Source organism: Bos taurus, chromosome 17 (genome assembly GCF_002263795.3).
Source record: "Bos taurus isolate L1 Dominette 01449 registration number 42190680 breed Hereford chromosome 17, ARS-UCD2.0, whole genome shotgun sequence".
NCBI lineage: Eukaryota > Metazoa > Chordata > Mammalia > Artiodactyla > Bovidae > Bos > Bos taurus.
The window spans coordinates 52384525-52405709 of record NC_037344.1 but is presented as its reverse complement, the minus strand read 5'-3'; the positions used below and the strand labels follow the sequence as shown (position 1 = coordinate 52405709).

The 21185-nt window shown below is 50.4% G+C and overlaps 2 protein-coding genes across 20 annotated transcripts in view; both read right to left on the bottom strand.

Moving 5' to 3' along the window:
• PITPNM2 (phosphatidylinositol transfer protein membrane associated 2) overlaps nt 1-16056 on the bottom strand; it is a 164043-nt gene extending 147987 nt beyond the window's left edge. For 7 of the 14 annotated variants that reach the window (XM_024977280.2, XM_024977275.2, XM_024977289.2 and 4 more), the window contains exon 1: nt 15134-15220. The gene's annotated coding sequence lies outside the window, so the exon portion shown is untranslated. Of the gene's footprint in view, nt 1-8703; nt 14415-14476; nt 14801-15133; nt 15225-16000 lie in introns of those variants that run through there. The other 7 variants (XM_059876027.1, XM_059876028.1, XM_015475470.3 and 4 more) reach the window with 6 other exon arrangements.
• Nucleotides 16057-16914: 858 nt separating this feature from the next.
• Nucleotides 16915-21185, bottom strand: part of MPHOSPH9 (M-phase phosphoprotein 9) — a 55599-nt gene continuing 51328 nt past the window's right edge. For 5 of the 6 annotated variants that reach the window (XM_015475477.3, XM_015475478.3, XM_024977315.2 and 2 more), the window contains one exon: nt 16915-20831. In XM_015475477.3, the coding sequence (XP_015330963.1) occupies nt 20730-20831 (102 nt within the window). In that variant the 3' untranslated portion in view covers nt 16915-20729. The remainder of the gene's footprint in view (nt 20832-21185) is intronic. The other variant, NM_001278386.1, reaches the window with a different exon arrangement.

The following is a 21185-nucleotide window of genomic DNA, read 5'->3' as shown; positions in this document are numbered from 1 at the left end:
GTGGCATACGGGCTTCGTTGCCCCTCGGCATGTGGGAGCTCCCTGGACCAGGGACTGAAACTGCATCCCCTGCATTGGCAGGCGGACCCTTCACCATTGGACCACCAGGGAAGTCCTCTTTCTCTGCCTTTGAATGGAGAAGCCAAAATATGGGGAAAAGTAGAAAGACAAAGAGGGAATAGGAAGAATGCTAGATGACCGACTGAGGGCGACCTTGCATCGGAATAATTACCGGACACAGACACACACCCCAGTGTACACACACACACACACACACACACACACACACACACACACAGCTCTTGAGTCACATCATGGATTCAAAGTTTGTCTGAATTTCTTATGTCACCAGACCGAGAGAAGCGCACAGACAGCAGGAATTAGCAACACAAATTTTCAGAGGAGGAAATGATGGCCCAAGGAAGTGGGGTCACACACAGCCCAGTCCAAGTGGGGCCTCTGGACATGAGTGCAGCTCAGCCAGACCATAAGACAGCCATGGACACTGAGCTCCACTCAGGGCCCAGGCCCACGGCTTGTTCTCCCAAAGCAGCAGCAGCATCTGTCTGTCTGTGTCTGTCTGTCTCTCTCTCACACACATACCCAGTGACTGAGGTCTCCACCGAGAAGCCAAGGCTACATTCCAGGAAAGAAACAGGACCCTTTTTCCTCTCACCAGCAGGAAAAGCACATAGCCTCGTGGGCCCCCAGCCGGCATCTCCATAGTGACAGAATCACAGAGGCTGTGGGGCTAAAAATAAAGCTTCCACTTTCTGAAACCCCCGTCTGCTTAGCTCCAGCTGTACGAGGGCTTGGTGATGCTCCATGGCCAACACCTAAACAGCGAAGAGGGGCCCTCTGCCCTGAGGACGGGGGACAGACAGCACACCCAGGACACCAGGAACAAAAGACCACCTGTGCTCTCACGAAAGAGTTCCCGAAGGTTGTCACCCACAGGCTCCCAGACAAAAGGGCTCCATGTGGGTCATGACAGCAAGCAAAAGGCGCCCCAGCTTCCATGCACAAACGTCCCCACATGTGCCACAAGCAACCCATTCATGGCAGCCCTTGGGAGGCACCTCTTAAGCCTTGAAACTAGTAAGTGTTCCTTTTCCAGAAGTACCAAGGGTTTGCAAGTTTTCCCACTTAAAAAAAAAAAAAAAAAGATTTTCAAAATGCTTAGCTCCCCAGGCAGGCTCTCAAAAACCTACTTCACTGCAAAAATGGGTGCAGTGTATGGTAAGTGGTCTAAAACAGTCATTTAGCCAAGGGCTTCCCTGGTGGCTCACAGAGCTTCCCCGATAGCTCAGTTGGTAAAAAAAAAAATCTGCCTACAGTGCAGGAGACCCTGGTTTGATTCCCAAGTCAGCAAAATTCAAAATCCGCTGGAGAAGGGATAAGCTACTCAAGTATTCTTGGGATTCCCTGGTGGCTCAGCTGGTAAAGAATCCGCCTGCAATGTGGGAGACCTGGGTTTGATCCCTGGGTTGGGAAGATCCCCTGGAGAAAGGAAAGGCTACCCACTCCAGTATTCTGGCCTGGAGAATTCCACAGACTGTAGAGTCTATGGGGTGGCAAAGAGACAGACACTACTGAGCAACTTTCACTTTCACTTTCCCTGGTGGCTCAATGGTGAAGAATCCACCTGTCAATGCAAGAGACTCGGGTTCAATCCCTGGGTCCGGAAGATCCTCCGGAGAAGGAAATGGCAACCCACTCTAGTATTCTTGCCTGGGAAGTCCCGTGGACAGAAGAGCCTGGCAGGCTACAGTCTATGGGGTCAAGAAGAGTTGGATGCGACTGAGCATACACACACAGATGGATTTTTTTCAGAGCCAGACTGCCTGGACTTGAATGGTGCCCTTGGGGTAGCCAGCTTTCTGCTTTGGGCCTCAGTTTTCTCATCTGCACAATGGGACTAACTGCAGGGTGCCATTGAGGACCAGGCATAGACTAGGTGCTTCAAGAGCTCAGTTATTCAGCTGTCTGGGGGTCCTGTCCTTGGTGGGTCAGCCTGAGAACACGCTAGCAAATGGACATTCCAACTGAGAGCAGCTCAAGGGGCCAGCTGTGCATCAGCTGGAAACTCCCCATCTTACCTAGCAATTTGCACACACTGAAACCCCGCCCCGCCAACTCTCCATGTACATGACCTTCCCCAAATCAACCCTCAGCCTCGGCTTATCTTCTAAATAATCTATAACATGGATCACAACGAACGATTCCCAGTATGATTATTAACTATATTACGGCTCATTTTAAACGGCCTTAAAATTCGCACAATGAATGCAACTCCTCATTAGTCACACAGCCCTGAGTTAATAATTAAGCAGCCTTAATTGGTGGATGTGGAAAGGCATGGCGCAGCTTCCTAGGCACCACTGCACACGGAACCAGCCCAGCCCTATAATGGATTTCCTAAGTCAGCTCACAGAGCTAATTCACATCGAAAGTTAATTAGCCTAATGAAGGCAAGTGCGACTTAGTGACTTCCAGCCTGATTCTGCTCTGACTCAGCCACCCCAGGAGGCTGCCAATGCCATCCTCCTGGGTTCGATTTCCTGGAGCTCCAAGGAAGGGGCCCCAGGGACGGTGCTTCGGGGAACCATGTGTTCCTGGCTCCCCGACTGCGATCAGCTGGGAGTCAGCGAGCACTCAGAAGGCCACAGAGAGGCAGGATGCACCTCCTTGTGGAGTTCGTTCTGGAATCTCTGCAAGGGAGGGAACCTTCCAGCAAGTGGAAGTCATAGGTGAGCCCCAGCGAGGGGGAGGGCCAGGCACCACCAACCTTCACAACCTATGACTGGTGAAGACCAGGGCTGTCCCTTGTCCCTGACCAGGAAGATGGCAGCTTACATATGCAGGGCAGCTGACAATCCACAAAACTACCCTCTCATTCAGACTCTCGCTGCATCCTCCCCTGGGAGGGAGCATCGCTGGATGTATACAGAAACCAAGGCCCAGAAAGGCAGGATCATCAAAGGCCACTCATCTTCGAAATGGCATAACTCAGACCTCCCAGACCCCCAGGCCCTCCTGGTCCAGCTGTCTCTCACTGTTCCTCGTTCAGGGGCAAGCCAAAGTCAACATCTTGCTGGCCTAGAAACAGCCCAAGTGTCCATCAACAGGAAAACAGGAGGTGGTCTGTCTATATACAGTGGCATATTACTCTCCAAGAGAAGAAGGAAATTCTGACACAAGCTACAGCGCAGGTGAATCTGAAGGACATTATGCTCAGTGAAACAAACCAGACCTCGAAAGGACAAATACTGTATGATTCCACTTATTCGAGGCACCCAGAGAAAACCTGCAGAAACAGAAAGCAGAACGGTGGGTGCCAAAGGCTGGAGGGAAGAGGACGTTGTCGTTTAACGGGGACAGAGTTTCAGTATGGGAAGAGGAAGAAGTTCTGGACAGGGATGGGGGTGATGGTTGCACAATAGGGTGAATGTACTTAATGCCACGCGACTGTTTGCTGAAAAATGGTCACAGCGGTAAATTTGACATTATGTGTATTTTACCACTCACACACAAAAATGAAGTACTGATATCTGCTACAACATGGGTAAACCTTGAAAACATTATGTTACATAACGGAAGCAAAAAACCAAAGGTCACACAGGGTAAGATTCCATTCATTGGGTGGCCAAAAAGTTTGCTGGGGTTTTTCCGTAAGATCGTATGGAAAAAAACCAAATGGATTTTTTTTTTTTTTTGGTCCAACCTAATATTTGAAATAATCGGAACAGATAAATCTATAGAGCAGAAAATAGAAGAGTGGTGGCCACAAGCCAGGGGAGGAGAGAGAGGGGAGGATGACTGCTGATGGGTGTGGGGTCTCCTTTCGGGGTGGTGAGGATGCTCTAGGATGAGACAGAGGTGGTGGTCGCACAGCACTGCAAACATAGCATGTGCCACTGAACTGCACGTTTAGAAGTGGTCAGTTCTCTGTTACATGAATTCCACTACGAATTTTCAAAGAAGGCCGGGAAAGAAAATCCCCCATTCTCTCCTGCACCCACCTGCCTTCCCCCTCCTGCATCCATACCCTCACCCAGCACCCTCATTCTCTGCCGGGCATGTGTCCAGTGGCCCTTCCTGGCCCTTCCATGCGCTGCACACCCTGCAACCTCCATTTTCCCTCTGCGTCCAGCCTGAGCACAGTCAGAGGCTTGGAATCCTCCTGAGTGCGTGTCCTTCCGAGCAGGCTGGATTCTAGGGAGAGCAGGAGAAACCTGGAAGGCAGCCTCCTGGGAGAGCAGGTGGGCCAGACTGCCTTCCCCAAGTTTCCTCCCATCAGAGGCTTCGTTAAACCCTCTTCTTGGACTTCTCTGCTGGTCCAGGGGTTAAGAATCCTCCTGCCAACGAAGGGGATGCAGGTTCCATCCCTGGTCCGGGAAGATCCTATGGGCCTCACAGGAACTGAGCCCAGGCTCTGCAACCACTGAGCCCGAGCTCCTAGAGACTGTGCTCCACAACGAGAAGCCACTGCAATGAGAAGCTGGCACACAGCAACAAAGACCCAGCACGGCCCCAAAGAAAAATGAATTAACAATAAAATCCTCTTTCAAGTTCAGAACCAGGCAAGGTGCTCCAGGAAGCCAAAAAGGCATCCCTCGGCCCTGCCCGGGGAGCGGCGCTGGCTGGACGCCTGGACCCTAGGGGCCACCTGGAGAGGATGACAGTCCTAGAGTGGCCTGCACAGTGTGGAGGGCCCCAGGGAAAAACAAACCCTCTAACTCTTGCCCATCGGACCCCAGCCTGAGCTACAGAATCCCACGGGGACCCACCTGCGTCTCTTCTCCGCCCAGCAGCCACTGGGCCTCCCGCTCTCCCAGCCTAGAGGAATGCAGAGGTAGCAAGGCAGGCGATCGCGGTGCTGCTGGGAGACACAAAGCGCTGGCCTCTGCCTGCTCCCCTCCCTGCTGCCACATCTTCTCTAATGAGGGAGAGAAAGGACACAAGTGGGGCAGAAAGAGGGGTAAAACCCAGAACAAACTGACCCACCGCCACTGGATGGGTCAGAGCGTGTGGTGAGCAGGGCCCACCCACCCTGGCGGACGAGGCCCGTTCACTCTGAACTGTGCCTTTTAAAAGCACACCTGCCCTGCCCCTCCCCCCCACACAGGCATCCTAATACAGCCAGTCTGAAAGCTGCTCTCGCTTCAGGGAAGGGAAAGGCACCACTTCCCAGGACCTCAAAGACATACAACACGCAGGGCCTCTGACCACAGCCTCCTGGGTGTGTGGCTACAAGACTCGACAACGGGAAGCCCAGGGGGCCCCCAAGTCATGCCCACGCCGTGATCCCAGAGCATGCTGCCCTGTCTCAGGAATCTATGATAAATCCTGCTCTACATCCATGGTGCCTTTGGGCCTCTTTGAAGAGCAAAAGCTACAGAACAAGAAAAAAGAAATTCTGTTTTCTTCTCTGGGTAAAAAATGAAACAAAAAATTCACACAAACCCAAACCGAAAACTTCTGGGCACTGTTCAGACTGAACTGCATCAGGACATACTCATGGAATTTTTGTTGCTGTATTTGGCCACACGGCAGGTTTTCCAGGATCTTAGCTCCCCAACCAGGGATTGAACCCCAGGCCTCAGCAGGGAAAGCCGTAAGTCCTGACCACTGGACCATCAGGCAACTCCCCGGATGGATTTATAAGCAACAACATAACAACATGGCGTGGGTCATGGAAGGAATGCAGCGGCATGAACTTGAAGAATCAAGGACCCCAGTAGGACAAGAATCCTGGCCAGCCGTTAACTTGCTCTACTGCTGCTGCAGCTAAGTCGCTTCAGTCGTGTCCGACTCTTTGCGACCCCATAGACGGCAGCCCACCAGGCTCCCCTGTCCCTGGGATTCTCCAGGCAAGAATACTGGAGTGGGTTGCCAGTTCCTTCTCCAATGCATGAGGGTGAAAAGTGAAAGTGAAGTCGCTCAGTCCTGTCCGACTTTGAGCGACCCCATGGACTGCAGCCTACCGGGCTCCTCCGTCCATGGGATTTTCCAGGCAAGAGTACTAGAGTGGGGTGCCATTGCCTTCTCCGAACTTGCTCTATGGTTGGCCCAAATCATGCCCTCCCTGAGCTGTAGTGTGTGTGAAACGTGACAGCTGCAAGCACTGGATGCCAAATTAAGGCTGCTTCCAGCCTCAGTTTCCCCACCTGTAAAATGGGCACAGCAGCACTTCTGGGAGTCAAGTGAAAAGCAACAGGCAGAAGCTCTCTGGGCCATGGAGGGTACGACCCAAAACATGGAGGAATGAGAAAGGACGTTTTCCCTCTGGATCTCTAGCCACTGCCTCTCCCCAAATGGTCATCAGTTGGCTCTGAGTTACCTCCCAGCCACTGTACTGGGCACGGGGGACTCAAAGTCAAATAAGCCCAGGACCCTGAGCCTGCAGAGCAGCTAGGCTTGACCGGGGGATCCCCATAGTCTGGAGAGGGAAGAGTTGCCTTCTCCTTGGGCAGGAATCTCAGGATCCAGAAAAGTCCACTATGAAGCATCAACCTGTCTGGTTATGTGATGGGTGCCTTTATCAGCCTAAACCCTCCAGACACCCTCCTGTAGCTCTCAGGCCACCAAGACAAACTCAAGTGAATCAACATCCCAGATTTCACAAGCCCGCCTCCCTCCAGTTCACAACTGCGTCTTGAGTCTCAAGCCTGCTCCCCATCCAGTCTGAGGTGGTAAGGTTTCGGGCAAATGGAAAGTCATTCCTCCTGAAAGATCAAACCCGTGGATTTTTTTTTTTCCCCCCAACACTCCTTCCCCTCTCCTATTCTCTTAAAATGCTGAATTCCTCTTTTCCCCCGCTGCTGCAAAGTCAGACAGCACATTCCTCAGGAAAAGGGACAGTCAGCCAGGAAAAATAACTAGGTAAAAAGAGACAGCAATGGGTGTGATTGGCGCTCTAAACCTTGGTACCTAAGGAGTGAAGGGCAGGCTTCGCTGGTCAGCTCTCATCACCATGAGCTCACGACACTCAGTGAGTCATCGAGGCTAAGACCCGAAATAAAACCAGTGGCTCGGGAACTCAGCTGAATACTGATGGAGTGATATGTTCCCTGCCTCCCCTGGCTACTCCTGGTGGCAAAAGCTCAGGCTGCATGGCCCCCAAGTATAAAAATTAATGAGCTCTTTTCCATACTGGGTTAATGCAAATTGTGCTCTGGATCAATTAAATCGGCCACTTCAGAACTTTGCTTGGCTGCGTTGGGAAATGTCACAGGCGTGGGGGGAAAAAATGAGGTCTTAAGTTATGCATGTCCATCTGACGGCTCAACAAGGGGGAGTGCTTTCAGAACTCTGGAAGCTTTTGTTATTAATGGTGTTTTAGTGTTGGGTTCTTAAACACATCAAACAAATTTCCTTCAAACTGGTAGTTACTGACTGCCACGGGGAAGGCTGCAGGCCTCCCACCTCCCAGATGGCTCAACCACAATGAACGCATAGCCTGTCAGATGCACAACACTGACGAACTAATTGAAATATGCTGCAGGAAGCCAACCCCAAATAAATGTGAAATATCGGCTTCCTTACGCCAGAGCCCGCCTGCCGAACGCCCTCCCTGGCTGGCCATCCGTACCGACTGAGCGGTCCCCTGGCTCCGAGAGCACCGCCTCTGTGTGGTTTTCAATGGACTTAAATGTCTTTTTTTTTTTTTTTTTTCCCATTGTGATTACCCGAGAGGGAAAAATTCTAATTGCAGAAAATGTTTGGTTTTCCTCCCTCTTATGGGGAAAAAAAAGAAACCCCGCAAGTGGAAAGTCAATTCTCATGAAGTGCCCAGAAAAGCAGTTATTGGGCCCTCAGGCAGGATGGAGGGAAGAAATGGACCCGTGGGCAATAAAGAGGCCTTGACCGGCCTCCAGACCTGCGGGCAGCCCTGTGCAGATGGATGCTGGTCCCTGTTGGAACTGGGAATGGCCACGCCAACGTCCGCCCCTTGCCCTTCAAGGCGGGTTTTCAAGGGGCTGTAAAGAGACAGCAGATGGACAGCCCATCTTTCACCCGCTTCTCGCAGGGCGCTGGCGCCTGGTGGGCTCTCCCTGGGGCCTAACTCCTCCGTGGACCACAGCCAGGTGAGGCCAGGAGGCCGCAGGGCCTGACTCGGTCCGGCAGGGCTGCAGCAGGAGATAGTTCTTGCCCTGCCTCACAGCACAGCAGATGAGTCGGCCAGGCCCTACGGAGACCTGGGCGGTAGTCCCCAGCTGCTAAAAGAGAAAATTCCATCCTTCAAGGGGAACCATCTCTGAAAAGGGAAATAAAGAACCTTGGAGAGAAGAAATAGCAATAACTCCTATGACCTGTGTACCAACTCTTCAAGGGGCACAAGCGACAGAACATTTTTGTAAAGGTGCCCAGGAGTAAGAAAGCCAGGATTGGAGGCATGGGGCCCCAGGAAGCCCCATGCTGGCCCGAAGTGCCTCCCTAGGAGCATTATTCCTTTGGGTGACAGGCTGCCCTCAGCTCCTCCCAGCAAAGACCAGTTCTGTTAGATGTGAGGTTGCCCACATCTTCTGGTGTGCTGGAACATGGGACCTCCTGTTTGCAGGCTGTGGAAAAGGGAAATGGGCACCCTTCTGGAAGGGGTACAGGAGGGCGAGGGGGGAAACCTACGTCCAGATATTTCTTCTTCTTCTGGCACCCAGGACGGAGCAAACACAAGCAGCTTCGGTCCCAGCCTTTACTCACCAAGAATCACTGAGCATCGCCGAGGAGTCCAGGTGGCACTAATGGTATAGAATCCACCTGCCAAAGCAGGAAACTCGGCTTCGATCCCGGGTCAGGAAGATCCACTGGAGGAGGCAATGGCAGCCCACTCCAGCATTCTTGCCTGGAGAATTCCATAGACACAGGAGCCTGGAGGGCTACAGTCCTTGGGGCGGCAAAGAACTGAACTCAGCTGAGCACACGTGAGGAGCCCTGTTCTGGATGCTGCAGACACAATGACAAAGACAGCAGATGAGGTCTGTGCCTGGGAGTGGGAGGACTGTGGCCACGGAGAGGAAAGGCTCTCACAACAAATGCGATAGGAGCTGAGGGGAAACAACGACACTTGGGATCAGCCAGGGGTAGGTGCAAGTAGGGGTGGGTGCAAGTGTTGGCCGGGCCCCAGCTACTCACACAAGCTGCATCAGGTCCTTCACCTCTCTGAGCCTGTTTCCTTTCTGTTAAATGTGGCAACAGTCCCTCCTTATCACTCAGGAATGCCGTGTTGTGGAACTACTTTGCAAAACAGTCGGTACCCATTATTCACAGATTCCGTAGTATTTACGGCCCCTCCTATCTGGCTACAGTTTTACCTGTAACTCAGGAACTGAGGAGCGCGGTGCTTACTTGGTCTTTTGCAGACGTGCACAGAGCAGGGAAAAACTGAGTCACCCTGCCTGACTGAGCCCTGCAGAGGTCAAACAAGGCGGCCCCCTGCCTTTCAGTTCAAACTGTCAACAAGTATCCTCTCCGTGGTCTGTTTAGTGCCATGCTTTTCACACTTCTGTGCTTTTTGTTAGCGATTTAACATGGCCCCGAGCGTGAGGCTGAAGCGCTGTCTGGTGCTCAGAGCTGGGGAAAACCGTGATGTGCCTTATGGAGAAAACATGTGTGCTAGAGGATCTTCACTCAGGCATCGAGTAACGGTGCTGTTGGCTGAGTTTAATTTGATGAATCAACTGTTATTGCTGGTTAGTCACCAAGTCATGTTTCTTTTGCGACCCCATGAACTGTAGCCCACCAGGCTCCTCTGTCCTGGATTTCCCAGGCAAGAATACTGGGTGCGTTGTCATTTCCTCCTCCAGGGGATCTTCCCGACCCAGGGATCGAACCTGCATCTCCTGAACTGGCTGGCAGGCAGATTCTTTTCCACTTAGCCACCACGGAAGCCCAATGAATCAGTAACCTATATTAAGTAAGAAACACACACAAAAAGAGTTTTCTATTGGTCAGGGGACAAACGTTGTGGCCAGAGGCTGGCAGGAACCTAACTCTGAATTTCCCCAAAGAGCAGAACTGCCAGAACTGGACCTGGACTGTGTGCACACGTGACCTGGGATATATTATATTACACTTCAAGACCTTCTGCCCTGCTGGGCCACCGCCCCATGCAGCTGAAGGTTGACATGTCCACACCCATCCGGTCAGCATTACCATGGGATGGGAATCAGCCTTGGGATCCCCAAGTCCTCGGGCTTCTTTTAATAACTCTCTTTCCCCTGTACCACCAACTCCCCACACCATCCCATAAAAGGGAAATGGGACTATGGGGTGAGGGCTCTCGGAGGAAAAGCTTTGAGAAAGATGCCGGATTTCAGCAAAAAGAGGGTGTGAAACTGCTTTCTCTCTTAAAAAAAAAAAAAATCATTTTTTTTTTTATAATGAGGACTTAAAAAAAAAAACAACTTATGTGGCTGTGCATGCGGCATGTGCAGCTGTGGCATGCAGGATCTAGTTTCCTGACCAGGGATCAAACCCTGGACCCCTGCATCGGGAGCTTGGAGTCTTAAGCCCTGGACCACCAGGGAAGTCTCGAAACTGCTTTCTCGATGTTCTTCCCCAAGCCGCTTGCTTGGGTTTGATTTGTCTGCTGCCGGAATCCTGCCTGTTGGTTAATCTGGTTTCCCTCCTCTGGTAAGGGCAGTTGGGTAACTGAAGCGAATGCCAGCCCTCCTCTCCAACAGGGCTCTTTCTGCCTTTGGTCATGACGATTTTGCAGGACTTTCTCTTGGTGTTCACCAGCCTGGAAGTGAGGAAGGCAGTACCCCTGTGCCTACTTTACAGGAACAAAGGACCGATGTACAGGGCTGCTGCCTGTCGTCAACCCCCTCCAGTAACAAGAGCCCGCACCGAGCTGGGAATTAGGGACCTGGGTTCCAGGTTTTGGGGCAGGGCTTGGGCAAGTCGCTTCTCTTCTCTGGCATCATTCATCCTTAACGGGGCGCAGTCCTCAAGGCTCCAGTGTTCCCAGAGTCTCCTGCAAGGCTGGAGAAGACCTGAAAAGGCACCACCAATCTTGCCATTTTCTCTCCTTTTCCACAGGAAACTTTTCTGGAAGGGCCCTGGTGATAACTACAGATTTGAAACTCTAAATTCTACACACCTTTCCAGGTGCTGTGACTATCAAAACTCCACCCATTCTTCAAGGCCTCCTTCAAATCCCACCTCTTCCAGGAAGTCAACTCTGACCGCCTTACCCAGAAAGGGCGTCTCCTCCTCTGAACCCTGCCTGCTGTTTAAGCCACAGCATGCCCTGTGTTACCTGTGGGGCGAATCACCCTAACCACACCGTGAGTCGAAGTTTTACACTCAATGTTACTTATTATATTCAACTCTTTGTATGTCCAGTTTTCCAGAAACCCTTTGTGATGACTGATAAAGGTAGATTTACACATATGTATATATACGCACATAGACAGTAAAGTAGAAATTAGTATGCTGACTATGAGGGTGAGTGACTATAGTCTGTATATGAATATGTTGCGTTGTCCGTCCAGCATCCTGGAAGCCAGGGAAGAGGAGGTGACCTGAATCAGTCAGAAATACAGTGCAGGTGGAATGAGCAGAGTCCAGCAGAACTGGGTAGAAACCCGCAGAGCCTTTGGGCAAGTGGGTTGACCTCTCCGTGTCTCAGCTTCTTTCTCTGGGAGAAAGGAGGGCGGGAGGGCGAACACCACCTCACTGGCAGGGTGCATGGGGCAGCCTTGTGCACGCTGTACATGCAGTACACATACCAAACATGTTTTCCCCCCATCTTCCTTCCCATGATCAGAGGAAGCAAACTACTTTCCCTGCACACAGGGGAGGCAAAGCATCTAAATTCTAAAATCAATTTTTCTTACACGCTCTAAGAAGACTTGAGCAGAGAGGGAGCAATGCCCCTTGTTCATTACCCCAGGCTTTAGAGCAGAGCGGACAAGGATTTGCCATGGCTGCCATGGCACTACTTGATAACATCCTGGGTACCTAGTGAAAGCCTAATAAACACTGATGGAAGGATACAGAGAGAAGTCATTTGAAGACCACTTAGCGGGGCTTCACTGGTGGTCCAGTGGTTAAGAATCTGCCTGCCAGTGCAGGGGACATGGGTTCGATCCCTGGTCCAGGAGGATCCCACATGCCCTGGAGCAACTGAGCCCGTGCGCCAAAACTACTGAGCCTACGTGCAGCAATTACTGAAGTGCGAATGCTCTAGAGCCTGTGCTCAGCAACAAGAGAAGCCACCGCAATGAGAAGTCCACAAACGGCAACTAGAGAGCAGCCCCCACTCACCACAAGTAGAAAGAAGTCCACACAGCAACGAAGACCCAGGACAGCCAAAAATAAATAAATACATAATTTTTTAAACCTTCATTATTAAAAACAAATAAAAGACCACTTAGCTACATCGGTGTCCGGTGGCAGGGGGTCCTGCTGGGCAGGTTTCGGGAGGTCTGTCCACAAGGCTGAGAAGGGGTGGGAAGGGGCCTGGAAGCATGTGAATGCTCACTCAAGATGGCTCACCTTTCCAGCCCATGGCTAAGGACACAGGCATGAGATCACTGGCCTTCCACAACGGAGCATACACTCCCCCACCCTCTACTCCATTGTCTTTTCCTAAAGCAGCCAAGCAGAGATCTCGAAACACCAGAAGTTTCCGCTTCTAATCTCTACAGATGAATGGCACCGTTCTCCATGACTGGCTCTTCATAGAGACCAAGATGGAAAGCCTGAACAGGATGGGATGGTGAGAACATCTGCCTGCTTTCATTTCATTTATGTATTTTTTTTCTTTGGCGGAACCTCACGGCTTGCAGAACATCCCCGACCAGGGATTGAACCCGAGCCTCCTACTGTGGAAACAGAGTCTTGGGCACTGGAGCGCCAGGGAAGTCCCCGTCTGCCTGGTTTTAAAACAGGCCTCTAGATAGGGAGGAAGGCAAAGTTGGGTCCCTGTGAGAGAGAATGTATAGTCAACTGGAAAAAGGGCTCTCAGCTTCTCACCTTTATCCCACAGACCTTTTCCCTAGAGCCTCCCATGTGCCAGGCACAGGAGAGGCAGAGAAACGAGATTTAGGGCCAACCCCTGCTCCTCTAGGAGCTCAGTCTAGCAGGGAGGCACAGGATAACATTCAACTGCCATTCTTCGTGGTAAGTTGAATTAGCATGGGGCACAAAGGTGGAGGTGGTGGACTCCACCTGGGAAGGCCAGTGAAGACAAGCCTGGATCTCCGTAATGAACAGTCAAAAAGGCAGAGGATGCAGGGCCCAAATCCTGTAGGGCCTCATAGAAGCAGAGGAATTTTCTTTCAGATTCCATAAGGAAGGACCAACCAAAATCAAGAGAAACCTGGTAACTTAGTTACAGACGTTATGGGAGGGCCAGGCCTGGAACCTTGAATCCCAGTCTGGTTCTCTACTGCCTCCCATGTCCGACGAGTGCGGAAGGCCAAAGAGAGAAGTCCATTCCACACCCAGGGCCCAGAGAGCTCACAGTCTGTGCCTGGACATCCTCATAGCAGAGCGTGTACTGTCCTAGTCATTTGGCAAGTCACTCCCTACAAGAAAAACAGCCCTTCCTAACTCATGGTGTTTCTCTCTGCAAAGAAGAGGGCTGGGAGTCTCTTCCAATCGCCAGCGAAGAATTTAACAGGGACAGTCCAGGAGTCAGATAAGCAAGGGTCCCAGAGCTAAGCTGGGGTGGGGACTTCTACTTCATCCAGACACTGATTCTGACAGTGCCCAGGATGCTGACCCAGGGCAGGCCTAGGGATGAATCAAACCCCACCTCCATCCTCCAGGAGCTGACAATCCAGCAGGGGAGATAAGCCAGACACAAAAGTAACTATAAAACAAGGCAGGTGGTGATAAGAGTCACACGAGAGACCCAGATAAGGTGCAATGGGAGTTCAGAGCAGAGATGAGTCACACTGGGGGCTTGGCCATGGGGAAGACTCAAATGAAGGGGAGCATTCCCTTCAGAAAGGAGGGAGGGGTCTAGCCTGCCACCCCAATGGCTCCCTGGTGGGGACTGGGGAGAGAGCTAGCAGTGGACCGAGAAAGATGCTCAAAGGAGGTCTCCTCTGAAGAACTCTGATTCTAGAGGGGAGGGGGTGGGCAGGCCTGAGACTTTCTGCCCTACCCCATATTTCAGAGGTAGGGACAGGAATGTAGGATGAGGAATCCAGAATTTATGTAGGGGGCAGCAAATGGGTTGAAAGGGGATAGAGCTAGAAGATTTGCCTTGAAATGACATTTGCCTAGCAAACACACTCTATTTACTCAGAACGTCCATCTGAGGTTTCCCTCAGGGAGAATTAGCTGCACGTTATGGGGGAGGGGGGACTCAAGAGTTTTCCCCTCCCCAAGTCACCCAGCGGCCCTGCACGCCCCCCGCCCCCTACCCCATAAGAAAGGCTGAGAGGGTAGGAAGGCAGATGGCTGCTCAGACACAGAGCTGGCACCGCAGGTTTTACAACAGGAAAGGGCGACTCACGGGATGGAGATTGGCCAGATTTTTTCCTCCAGCGAGGGGGACAACCGGGAGCACTTCTTCCAAGTCCTGGCCCCCTCTCTCTGAGGGCCACACCCCACGCTTAGGCCCCGGGTACACCCCCAGGCAGGCCAGGGCTGGAGGAGGAGAGAAGCGCAGAGGGCTGGACGGAGGGCTGTGGCCACCACTTCCTCCCGACCCCTCAGTCAGGAGCGCGGGCCGGCCGGGGAAGGCCCAGCACCGCACACACACCTGCCCCTGGGCCGCCGCGACACTTGTCACTGGGGGAGGGGAGCCCTCCGCGCCCCAGCCAGAACCGACGGAAATTCGGAATTAGCACTGGGCCCCCCACCCCCCGAATCCGGAGGGCCAGTGCTTGGGGTAGGGGGGTCGGGTGCCGGGCTGGGGGCGGATTTCCTCAGCCCCGGGTCCCGGCGCGCCACACCCTCCTCCCAGCGCGGGGCGGGGGGCCCGGGTCTCCCACTTTTCCCCGCACCGGCCAGGAGGGCGGGCCGGGGCCTTCGGGAGCCGCCGCCCGCCCGGCCGGTGCTGGTGGGGGAGGGGGTCCTCGCCCCGAGCCCGCCCCCACTGGGGTTTGCTGCGGGCCTGAGGAGGGGGCCCAGCCGCGCCGCCTTCCGGCCGGGCCGCTGAGACACTCACCCCGCTCTGCACGGCGCTGCTCCGTCCTCTTCGGCCGCGCTGGGCCGCCGCCGCCTCACGCGGCCCGGGAGACTCCGGCCCGGTGGCCCCAACCCGGCCGGCTGCGCCCCGCGGCTCCACGCGCCGCCGCCGCCGCCAGCTGGCCCCGGGCGAGCGGCCGGACTCCCGCGGGCATGCTCCCAGATCGTCGGCTGGCGGGCGGCGAGCGGGCGCACGTGCGGGCCGCCTCGGGTCTGGGCGCTCGGAGCGCGGGCCGCGGGCGGGGATGGAGGCGGCGGCCGGCGGGGCGCGGGGCCGGGCGCGCCCGCGGACCGGCCTGACAGCTCTACACGGCGGCACCGCCGTGCCCCGCGCGCCTCAGCGGCCGCTGCTGCCTGTGCGCGCCGGGCCCGCCTCGCATTCCCTCACTCGGCGGTGGGCCTGCGCCTCCGTCAGGCCACGCGCGGAGCCGTCCGCCGCCTCCGCCCGCCCGCCCGCCGCGAGGGCCAGCCTCCGCCCGGAGAAACCCCGACAAACTTGGCCCCGCTCGGGCGTCAGGTCTGCGCTCGCCCGGGCGACCCCCGCAAAGGCCTGGAGGTCACTTCCATGAGGGGAGGCCCCGGCCCACGACCTCTTGGCCCTTTTAACACTGTGAGCCTCACTTGCCAGGAGACACTCCCCCCGCCACCCCCCACCCCCAACAATACGAGGGGAAAGGAATGAGCAGATTTACAGAAAAGAAAACTCGAGTCCTTTGGGAGTAAAACGACAGAATCAAGGGGAACGAGCTGCGGAAAACTAAGGAAGGCATTTGGAATGTGTGGGCAAACCAAAGGTAGTCAATGGAACTCCAGACCTTGACACCTGGTGCTTTTATCCGTTACCAACCTGATTTGCAGAAATAGAGGCAACCAGTTCTCTCCTCAGGACACCAAATATGGTCTGGACCGAAAAATGAAAATGCTCTTTGGCAATCAGAAGGCGTGGCAGTAATAGTAGCCAGAGGGTAAGTTCTAGCCCCTGACCTCAAGAAGGAACTGGCAGAGGATCAGAAATAGCTTCATCTTGATATTCCAACCAGACTGGACACTCCAGTTGAACCAAGAGGGTACTGAGTGATATTTAAATCATGAAGTATATATTTAGATTAAGCAAGGAAGGCCTTATTTGTCAAGATTTGAAGTAAATGAATTAAACAGGGCACACCCCCAACCTAGGAGTAGTTTACTTATCACTAAGTATCACTTTCTCAGGTTGAAAGGAGCCAGGGAGTGCTTCCCCTTGGGAGGGCAAGTGTAAGGTGAAGTTAAAAGCAGCCCAAGATGAGTTCAGATCAAGTCAGAGAGAGTACAACCTAGACCAAAGGCTGTCCCATCTCCTTGGACACTGAATGGGCCAACTCCTTCCCTCCATCAAGAGGCACCCTAAGAGCCAGTCAAGTTTTCCAGCCCCAGCTGCTGTTGAGTCGGCCAGGGATTGAGTCATCATCTGTCTCCCGCACAGGCGTGCTCCTTGCCTGAGGATCTGTGGAAGCCAAACTGAGCGACAGGTCCTTTCACTGCTACTTCTGCTTTGACCTTTACTTTTTTGATAAAGGTAAAAAAAAAAAAAAGTTTTCAGAGCATATAGATTTCGGGAGTGAGGCTCTCTGCCTGTAGGCCAGTCAGAACAGAGCCCCTGGGCAGCTGCCCTTGTAACCCTGCAGTGCCTGCCCCCAAACCAGTAACTCAGAGGACTTAACACCATTAAAAACCAGAGCCCACAACTGGCCAGCAGGAATAAATACACTGATAGCACAGATGTTTGTATCCACAAATATTTATTCAGTGCCTGTATGCAAAGAGATGGTCCCTGCTCTTGCGGAGCTTACAATTTCATCACTCTAGCATCTGACTAGATTTTAAAACTGCAACAAGGACTGGTCTTTATCTAATGTCAGTAGCACTACAGGAAGCAGATTTCTCACTGTATTGGTCATGGTTACAGTGAAATTGTGAATAAAACATTATCTCTGAAGTCTGTAGTCACAGCAATGACAGGGCATATAATGTCCAGCAAATGCAAAGTTATGGCTTGATTCCTCCTATTTGAGAGGAGCCTATTGAAACAGAACACAAATCTGAAAGGGAAAGCTTAGTAACACAGGTCCTAAGAATACTGGTGTAGTTTATTATTAAACTGCCACAGAACTCTTGGCAAGGCAGGAAATTATTTCCTGCAAAATTGGTGCAATATAATTCATTTAATCAGACCTGCAAATTTCATAACCATGTACAATCACTTGTGATGGGTAAATACGATTTACCTTTGATTCCTAAAGGGCTCTAGACATGTATCGATATTTATTTTCTAAAGCTTCTTATAGACTCACAGCACACGTGGCACATTAAAATTTACTGAAAACTGCTTTTGAGATATCTAAAATTCAAAATGACAGAAATGTCTAACTTCTCAGAATTCAAATAGCATTCAGCCAAGCACTGGGCTTTTCCGAGTTAAAAGGGGGAACAAATTCTGGTTGCTTATCAAATTCCAAAAGCAAATCATAAACTTCATGTTAACCTTCAAACATTCAGTGGCATCCTCTTCCTTTGTGTGGTCCTGCTTCACAGGCCAGCAACTTTAGAAGTCTAATTATGGAACATTCAAAGGAGCAATTATTTTTATTACATTGGCAATACTTTTTTTGCAAAACAGCTTATATCAAACAACTCCCAAGTCACATTGAAGATTGCAGGGTATTTGAACTTACTACAGAGGTCATCAATTACTCATGGGAAAAAAAAACACACACACCAGAGGGAAGCTCATTTAAACCCCGAGAAAGCTCATTTTTTACAAAAAGATGGAGAGAACATCTTTGACCACCTAACGTATGTCAACCAGCCCAAGGCAGTTTTTAAGTCAATTGCTAGGGACATGGTCTACTTTTCTAAGAAAGCACTGAAATCACTACTTCAAAAGCCTATTTAATAACTTAGAATGAATCTGAAATGTACTACGGATTGAAAACTTAAGAGATACCAGGCACTTTGCATATAATCTCCCACAATGGAAGGAAGTTTCTTATCTTTACCTGGAGGAAAGCCTGAGCAGGGTGTGATCCAGGTCTGGCTCACCTGTCCCCTGTCCAGCTCCTGCAGTCCTAGTGTGGATTAGTAGCTATATCCACTTGGCACCTTCAAGCAGTCAAGCACATTCCTCCCTCAGGCGTTTCAGTGAAAGGAAGGCGGCAGGTCTGGGTGACAGGAGAGCAGTAACTCTATTTCAATTTTAAATGGCACTTCCTAGAAGTGGAAGATTCACTTAGTAAAAAACCTAACTGCAGCCAGCAACTATAGTTTACCTCCCTGGGATATAACAGTTGCTTTTTAAGGTTGTCACCTTTCCAGCTTTTAGGCTGTTTTTATTTTTTATTTTTTTTATTTTTTTTTTTGGACAAAGCTGAGGCTGTTTTTAAATAGAGTAGTTGTACATTAAGCATTACCAAAAGGAAAGACGGTTGGAAGGATTTTCCTTGGTGTCCCTCTTCACAGCTATGGAGAGAATTTTTTTTAAATTTCTGAAGTGACTGATACTTCCAGTTTATGACATGTCACAAATCAAATCACATGTTTCCCTGAGAGGCACAGAAGACACTTTAATGGGGCTTAAATACTGGAATATGACTACTAAGAAGATAACTCCCTGGTAAGATAAAACTCTCATCTCTTCTGAAAGGGCAATTTCCTATTCTTTGGAATGTAACAGACTTTACAATAAAAGCAGGGAACAATGAAACGGCTGACAATTTTCAAGTGAGTTTTTAATGTCATGTATAGGACCATATTAAAGGGAGCATCACCCGTAAAGTCAATCCCTGTATTAAGTTTTGATACAACTATACTGGAGATTGATTAAAATGAATGTTTTCTTCACTAGGAGATTAAAAAGAAAGAAAGAAAAAAAAAAAGACCAGAAAAAAATACCAGGAGTAAGGCACTTGATTCTGATGAGTAACTCTGATTAGCCAGAGGTCTTCAACAGGTTGCAGGACGTGGGAGCAAAGGTTTGATTCATGGACAGGAAGGAGCAGGAGAGGCAGCTGTCAGTGAGTTCCCCTTGCTGAGAACCCCCCACAACGCTGAGCAGGGAGCCTGAGGAGGGAACCAGGCCTGGAGCTCAGGCAGAGGAAGCTTTGGTGAAGGGTGCTCAAAGATTCTCTGAGATCCCTGCTCGAAGGCATACATAGCCCCTAGTGGAATATCGGGTGGCTTGGCTCGCCGAAACTACATGCTATTAAGAGCCACAGGGAGGAGGAGAAAAAGCTCAAGAGTAAACCAAACTTTAAAACCTGAATCGGTGGGAATTAGTGTTGAAAGTGTGGAATGAGTCTTGTTTATCAACACATATTGAGCTTGAGTGGGCACTGGGTTCTGACTGGCCACCAAAAAAGCGAGCAGCTGAGGAGCCCGGACCTTGACCAGCAGTCAGGACCTCTACCTGCCATACTTCTGGTCAGATCACAGCCTCCGACCTATGTGGAATTTCTGAGAGCAGGAGGCACTGCCAAGGCAGTGGGCTAGAGCCCCCCAGCAAGGCCAATCGAAAGGCACGGCGCTCTATCTAGACACATTACCTGTGCAGTAACAAGCAGCATAAGCTGCTCTGACCTCCACCTACTGTTCTTACAGCAGCTACTATGGAAGTGTTTTTCTTCATTGGGAGTGTGGGGGGATGGGGGGGATGGTGGAGAGATGTTAAAAACATCTTCCTGACAATCTGACATCTGAGGCAGTGTACGCTGAGGAAACTGCTCTTACAACCTTACTGGGTGGTGGCCTGTATTTCATCAAAGCTTTTTATCATATCAGTGTCAAAGGTGGGACACAAGTTACATTCAGAAAGATGGGCAGAAAGCTACAGCTCTCCAGCTGACTTTTTTCTGGAAAGTACTACATATATCACAAAATTAGAGATTTCCATCTCTAGCATTTTTCTTTCTTACAAATAAGAAAGCTTAAGGGAAACAGAATGAAATATTCTCACTTTCAGAGCTTTCCAATATTCCATTATTTTCAACATTTCCATTATTAACTCTAATGTTCACTCTAAGACACGTTTCAAACAGGAATTACATTACCATTTTTAAAAAAAACTTCAACATAGTTAAATCTAGGGTATGCTTTTTTTTTTTTTTTGCATTCAGCATGTATTACTCTATCACTGTGGAAGCTCTTCTTAAGCATTTATTTAAAAAAACTAGACTCATATTCACAATGTAGAACAAGTTTATAAAATTGGTGTGCAAAGTTCATCGTAAAAGGATAACACTATGTTTAGAAACAAAGCTGCCTCCCCTGTTATATTTCTTTATTCTTGATATAAACAGGAGACATATACTATTTAAAAATAATACTTTTTAAATAGTAAAATATACAAGAGGTTCCTGAGCATAACAAAAATATCTTGAAAATATGTGGCTATCTGAAGTATAAAATAGCAAGTGTAAAGAATAGCATGATTGTAAAACTACGTTTGAAGGCTTAGAAACAGTATAAAATAGTTTGCCTTTTTTGAGTGCATAATTATACATTAGTGCAAACAAAAATGTCTCAAAATTTAATGACCACAAATCTCAAAGATTTGCAGAGGTGCGCAAAACATGGAATTTCTTTAACGTCATGCGAACAGAACCCAGCTCTCGATTAATCTCCTCCAAACGATCTTCCAAGGCTTCCTGGGCGAAAATAAAGGAAAAAACTTAATCAGAATTCTACCGAGTTCACCAATTCTATAAGTATCACCAAAATGACCTCTCTTGCAGCAAATGAGCAAGTTTAAACATCAAAATTAAAATTATTTTGGCTTTTATACAAATCATCCTTTACATTATTTCATTTAAACTATAAACATAAATCAACTTTTCAACCATTCAAGGTAACTGCTGAACTTTAAATATTCTCAATATGTTTGATACACTATGTAGAAATAATAGCAACAGCAACCCAGTTCTCTAGGAGAGAATTATTTGACTCCGCTGAACTGAAAACAGTACAGGAGGAGTCCAGAAGGTTCTTCATACATTTCCCCA